This window comes from Sinocyclocheilus anshuiensis, unplaced genomic scaffold (assembly GCF_001515605.1).
Source record: "Sinocyclocheilus anshuiensis isolate Anshui unplaced genomic scaffold, SAMN03320099.WGS_v1.1 scaffold64, whole genome shotgun sequence".
NCBI lineage: Eukaryota > Metazoa > Chordata > Actinopteri > Cypriniformes > Cyprinidae > Sinocyclocheilus > Sinocyclocheilus anshuiensis.
In genome coordinates, this window is record NW_015557063.1 from 453,149 (window position 1) to 460,219 (window position 7,071).

General features: G+C 36.8%; 1 protein-coding gene across 1 annotated transcript in view; it reads left to right on the forward strand.

The window, feature by feature from the left end:
* Nucleotides 1-7,071, forward strand: part of LOC107676498 (phospholipid-transporting ATPase IA-like) — a 183,185-nt gene that overhangs the window by 85,617 nt on the left and 90,497 nt on the right. The window contains exons 8-11 of the mRNA XM_016471053.1: nt 2,275-2,344; nt 2,454-2,581; nt 2,916-3,027; nt 3,110-3,275. Of these exons, the coding sequence (XP_016326539.1) occupies nt 2,275-2,344; nt 2,454-2,581; nt 2,916-3,027; nt 3,110-3,275 (476 nt within the window). The remainder of the gene's footprint in view (nt 1-2,274; nt 2,345-2,453; nt 2,582-2,915; nt 3,028-3,109; nt 3,276-7,071) is intronic.

Consider the following 7,071-nt stretch of genomic DNA (forward strand, 5'->3'; position numbering starts at 1 on the left):
AAAAGGTAAAACAACTGTAAAAAAAAAAACAGTACATTCTGCACTATATTTACCAATTTTTTTTAGGGTATAAATAGATAGATAAGAAAATTATTTTAAATTATTCTTAATACATAAATGACATTATTAATATAAACATAAATAATTATCATAATGTATTAATAATAATTTAAAATAAAAAATATTGATTTACTAAAAAGTGTATGTATATATATATATATATATATATACATACACACACACACAGTATATTTAGGTGTAAAGACCATCTGATATATATTTTTAGCAGAATTTGGGAATACACTAGTACAGTATAAATGTATTACCTACATTTACCTACATATGTTTTTACTAAAACATTCAAATACAAGAAAAAAAATAAAGCTTTTGAATCTGATTCAGTGAAAAACAAATTTTGAACTGAGTAAAGGAAATTAATTGAATTGACCAATTCTATTGCCATTTTGCTATTGAAGTTTAAGTCAGTGATTAAGTAAAAACTAATTAAAAATTCTGAAGGCTCATACTTAGAAATAGTGAGACATGGATCACAAAACTAATTTTCCAGAAACTTAATGGCTAAATAAAAAGTGCATTTAAATCATTGTTTTATTCACAGTGGTTTTATTTTGTATCACCAGCAAAATATATCTTGTTTTATATTCAATATATTGCTCAGCCACACTATATGTTTGATAATTGTGCAATAAAAGGGCCTATTTAGACTATCACGACTCCGTAAACACAAATACCTCTCTTGGACCAAGTGAGATTTTTAGATTCGAACACCAAAAATGGGTTGACTGCGGACAAATTTCCCAGAGGACAACTCCGTTCAACTCCCAGCAGAAAATACTGATGAAGCCCTTTCTATAACCATAGAGTCGTGTATTACAGACCTCTGCTTTGTGCTGAAGATGCTTCAGCTTGTGCACACAGGAAAAACAAAGCGCTTCTCTAACACAGCTGGAGAAAAGGCCCATTGAGTGACTGTAAATGTCAAAGCTGTTGGCACAATGCATGGCTTCAGCAGGAGCTCAGATTCTGATGTGACTCTCTGCATGCGGTCACATCACCACAATGTACAGTATTGTGATGAACCTTTATAGTAAATCACATTGTTCACATACTGAATCTATGAGGAGGGTTTTTTTTCACTCCACGATAAACAATCAACTAAAGACAGAAGAAATGTGTATTGACATCCATTTTTGTTTTATATAGACCCAAAGCAGAGCTTGCTTTTCTGATAACTTTTCATTTTTAGTATGAGGAACATCTTTTCTGTTCATGCCTGCTATCATTTATTAAAGGAGTGATGTCTAACAGCTTTGGCCCTGTGAACTCACTATCCTGCTTTTGCTCTTCTCCATATTAACACTGAATGTTCATTTGTCTGGTGTGCTGCATCTTTCCTTTGTTGCATGTGGAGGATGTCACTAAAAATAAAAACAGCAGAATGCATGGCCATAAACAAAGATGCATTTTGTCAGCTTTTAATGCTATTCTTGGTTATGCCATTTTTAGCTATGATCTGATTGATATTGATGGGTATCGCTGGGTGATATACATTTTTATTTTTTAAAACATGAATAAAATTATTATATATATAGTGAAAGTTTCCTAATGGCTGAGTGCAAAATGAAGGATCTAAAGGAGTGCCATTAGAGCGATATATTTTCATTTTCAGTCCAAGTACTAAAATGTTTTATGCAGTTTGGGGGAAATATGCTGCCCAGTGGACTTTCCTTACTGAAATAAATAATAGCAATACAGTTTTAACAGAAAACTGTAGTAGCTCTGGAAAACAAGGCATCTTTGATTATGGGGCTTCATTTAGCTGTGTGGTTTTGATTGATGTGAACAAACTTTCTTTATTTAATAATTATGTATGAAACTTGAAATAGTTACATATTTTTAGCCAATGCCATTTAGCTGTTTTACGTGATTTTTATATGTTATTAAAGTGGCTTTTAAAATACACTATTGTTCAAAAATTTGGGATCAGTACAATTATTTTATGTTTTTGAAAGGATTCTTTGAATAGAAAGCACAAATTAATAGCACGTTTGATCAATGTAATATGTCCTTGCTAAATAATTGTAAAAAAAAAAAAAAAAAAAAACTTACTGACCCCAAACTTTTGAAAAGTATAAGTTAATATTACTGTATTTATATATTTCACTAAACTGTAAAGTATTCTACTGGTGGAGCCAGATATCTTCATGGTGTATTAAAATGTATATTTTTTCATAATGGTGCTGTTTATTGTAGTGAACCTCAAGGAATGTGCTACATTGAGACCTCAAATCTAGATGGAGAAACAAATCTCAAGATCAGACAGGTGATTTTTCCCCCCCATATCGTAACTGCTGTTAGTATTGATTCTTTACAATTCACCTGATAGTTAATCAGTGTGAATTTTATTACTTAGTGTTTTTTGTTATACCCAGGGTCTACAGATCACTGCGGAAATCAAGGACATTGACAGTCTAATGCGTCTCTCTGGACAGATGGAATGTGAGAGTCCCAACAGACACCTATACGAGTTTGTGGGCAATATTCGCCTGGATGGACACAGGTATGATAAAATCTTCAGACAGAGTGTGAGTGATAAAGTGCAAAGGTAAAATTTGCCTTTAAGTTAATTTCACTAGGAAGGATTCGATCGATGTTGAATGAAAATGTCTCACTGATACTTTAAGGCAGGTTTAATAGCGTATTGATATTTAGGAAGGAACAAATTTATACTTTATAAAATATCAAATTTGTTGTTTTTTCATTAAACCTCCCTCTGTGCAGTTATTTGTATCCAAGATAACATTCTCCTGCTCTTATGCTTTATTTTTTTTGTGTGGGATTTATTGTTTAAAATGTTCAAATCGCATCAATTGTTGTGTTGGCTTCATATTTAGCACTGTACCACTCGGCCCTGATCAGATCTTGCTGAGAGGAGCACAACTCAGGAACACACAGTGGGTCCACGGGATAGTGGTCTACACAGGACATGACACCAAACTCATGCAGGTAATTTGTCTGCTTCAGTCCACTTCAGTCATATCCCAAATCCAGCTTCAATCTGAGAAACCGTCATGTTTTGTGTCTCCAGAACTCCACGTCCCCCCCTCTGAAGCTTTCCAACGTGGAGCGTATCACCAACTTTCAGATCCTCGCGCTTTTCGGCTGTCTCTTGGCCATTTCGTTGGTCTGCTCCATCGGCCAGACCATCTGGAAGTACCAGTACGGCAATGACGCCTGGTACATGGACCTCAACTGTAAGAACCAGACCCCCTTTCCTTCTGTCATGCTAGACTGCTTGCGCGTCTATGTGTGCTTCCATTTTTTTTTATCGTCAGTAATTTTCGTCTTCCCTCTATGTAAACAAATATGCATTGCATATGTGAATATTTGTCAATAAAAAGGGAAAGGAGAACTTTTCCCTTTTAGTTCTAATATGCATAGACATGTGAATGTATAAATGGTTGAATATCACAAACGCTGCTGTACTTCTTTTTTTTCCCGTTGGTTTTGTTATCAGCTTCCTTTCTAACATTGTTTGGTTTGTGTTTTTTGTTTCTTTGTTGTTGTCATTTTCTTAACAGCTCCAGGTAACAACCATTTAAAACCCTTGGCCATCTGTGAATGACCCCTCCTTACTAACCCCTAACTGAAGCTCAGCTTTTGCTAAGCTACCGAAGCCACTTATATGGTTGCCCTACTTTGAGAGGGTAATTGCAGAGGACCGCACACACACCAGGAGTCCAATGATAGGTTTTTCCCTTCCAGCTCTGCACTGTATAGACCCTCTTAATGCCTGATGTCAAAAATGTGCCTTCCCTTTCTTTATTTTGGTGACATGTTAAACACTTCGCAAGCTCCGGCTTCGGCCGCGCCAGCGTCCTTTCGCTCGTGCCTAACAAATGAGCCATGACAGTAAGCCTCGGACCCAAAGAAACACACGTGGACAGAAGCCAGTTATCCATTGGCACTGTCAGAGCAAGAGTTTGAAACGTGTTCCTGTGCAGAAGCTGAAGACCCTGGATTTCAAACCGTGACATTTTCTAAATGCCTCCCTTTTCCTCTTACCCACCTCCTCTTTCTCCTCGTTCAGCTGTGTTTGTTATACCAGTGCTGACAGGTGAGGCAGAAAAGGCCCAGCTCTGAAGAAGATGAGCAAATCCATGCTAATAGGCTTAATGTTTGGATTGTAAAATACGATATTAAGAAATACAACACTGCCTTTAATTTTTAATGAGCAGTGATGGGAACACATCTGTTTACGTGCCTTGAGCATTGCAGGTAATTGAAAAAGAGACCAATAAACAAAAATGTGTTACATTTGTGGCAGGAGATGCTTGCAAATTGATTGACGTGTCACCACCATCATTACTCTTGATTTAAATAGGAGGGGCTGTTTGTGTCCGAATCGATCGCAGCTTGTTTTATGGCCTACATGGTTCCCTTCTTGGTATACTCTGAGAGTTCATTGAAAATGTCGTCAAATGTTGAGATGCACCACCTTGGATTCTGGGTCCCATGTGTAATCATTCACATCCAGCGCAGTCATTTGGAAAGGAAATAACAATGATGTTGGGTGCCATGTGAGGGAACAGTGAGGTCATAATCAGGCATCCATCATGAAATTGATTATTCCTCTAAAGGAGGGAGACTCTGTTTTTTATGTTTGTTGTTTGCCCTCCTAGTGGAACCGTAAAAGGGAGAGGTGGCATTGATTTGTCGTTAACATGCTTTTGCAGATCAAATTTACTTTACAAACCAAGGAGACTTCCTGCTTTTCAGTCAGTGGTATAATCAAGGGTTCGTAATAAGATGTATAGGGTTAATAATAGCTGGAGGGAGCTACACTACCAAAAGATAGTTTTTTTGGAAAGAAATTATTACTTGTATTTAGAAAGGATGCATTGAAAGTAAAGAGACTTATAATGTTACAAAAGTTTTCTATCTCAAATAAATGCTTTCTACTTATGAAAAATGCATATAAAATAATCACATTTCCACAAAAATATTGAGCAGCAAAACTGTTTTCTGTTTTGATAATAATAAGAAATGTTTCTTGAGCACCAAATTGGCATATTACAATGATTTCTGAAGGACCATATGACACGGAAGACTGGAGTAATGGTTGCTATAAAAAATCAGCTTTGCATCACAGGAATAAATAAAATGTTAAAACATTAAAATAGAAAACAGTTATTTTACATATGGCACATTATTACGTTTTTTTTTTTGTTTTTTTGGACAACATAAATGCAGCCTTGATAATCATAAGAGATGTCTTTCAAAAATATTAAAAAATCTTACTGACCTCAAATTTTTAAATGGTAGTGTATCCATGTAGCATTTCTGTTCATTTCAATGGCAGGTGCACAAGTACAAAATTTCAAAAACTTAAATTGGTCAGAATACAACCTTCTGAATGACTGTCAATGGAGAAAAATGCTTTATGCAACCAGATGGTGTAGTTATGACATCAGGTAGCTAACTGGCTCATGCTAACCAGCTATCTCTTGACCTTTTGGGCATGATTGGATCTATTTGTTTTTTTCTGCTGGATATCATAATATGATTCATCCCTATAGGTAAAAACAATGCAGTAACTGTGCTTGAAGGTTTCTAGATTGGGTTAGCAGGCATACGCTGAGTGCGACGGATACACACCTTCCACTCATTAGTCTGAGGGTTGCACACTTCAGGCAGATGAGTAATTATTCATCATAAATAATTCATTTGACTTTGAACCTTTTTTTACTCTGCTATTTTACTCTGCTTCTGTCCCAGTATATCCAAACCAACATGCAGGTGGGCCTCCAGAGCACTTGAGCAGCAGTCATTTGTTATGCATTCACGCCACCTGCAATAACAGTCACCCATGTTGAACTCCTGACCATGAAATAACCAGTAGCAGGTTTTGTGCTGCACAAATGGGTGTCTTGAAAAGTGCTGACCCCGCAGCACGACTCCTTGCTGCACTGATGTGACTGGACCTGCAGTAGCTGAGAGAGATGGTGCTGCATCTTCTGCTGCTTCAGTATACCATGTGAGCATGAGCACTGGTGAAGGTTAGCGATTAGAGTTGCATTTGTTTACTGTAGCCTGTTGAATGCAGAGAAATGGTCTGCTTTATTGCCAACTTGGTCTTTGTTGGGTTTAGTTTTTCACTTTCAAGACTAGAATGATTGTTCAGTAGTCAGGAAATAAGTTCTTCCTTGAATTTAGTAGTTTGCATCCAAAAATCTTCCAACAGGAAAGGTCTTCTTCAACCGACAAGCAAGAGATGGTCATGTTTTGTTCGGTATTACTTGTACCATGTTTCAGACCTTCCGAATTATTGAAATGTCTCTAAATGTCACATCTCCCTGTTCGGCTCCATTTGATGGGAAGGTACTTTAGACTGGTCTCCCTCCTTTACATTGGCTACGTTTACATGCACAATTTTTGGTTCAATCGGACTGAATTCATTCCGATTGATGAATCTGAATGTAGTGTTTACATGAACGCTAAAGAAAGTGATCAGGTCGATATGCGTGTTTATATGTCACAAGCTTCAAATCGGAATTGATTTTTTTTTTACATGCGCACACTGCACAAATATAGAGTTTCTCACTGTTAGCACATAACCACTCTCCTACACGGTTTGTTTATTTGTTTTTAACAGCAGAATGAATATTTATTAATTTATGGATAAATATACATAAACTGCTGTGCCATGCTGCTCATATTTATCACGCAGTACAAATGCCCCTCCCCGCGCCCAAAACGTGTTGCCTGATGAGAATCCAAAACAAGGACTGGTTGGAGGTTGTCCTGCTCCACTTCACAGTTGCCAAGTGAAAGGAGAGTTTTATAATGACAGGACACGCATTTATACAACACTTTATTTAAAAGGAAGAACTGCTCGTTCCGCTCATCATACGTCATTACGTTATTTCTGCGTCATTGCACATGCGCAGTTCTTTTAAGTTTCGGGGTTCAATCCGATCGAGTGCTTACATGCACTCTCAATAGTATTAGAAAAGGAATAAACCACCCCCTTCAATCCGATCGAAATTT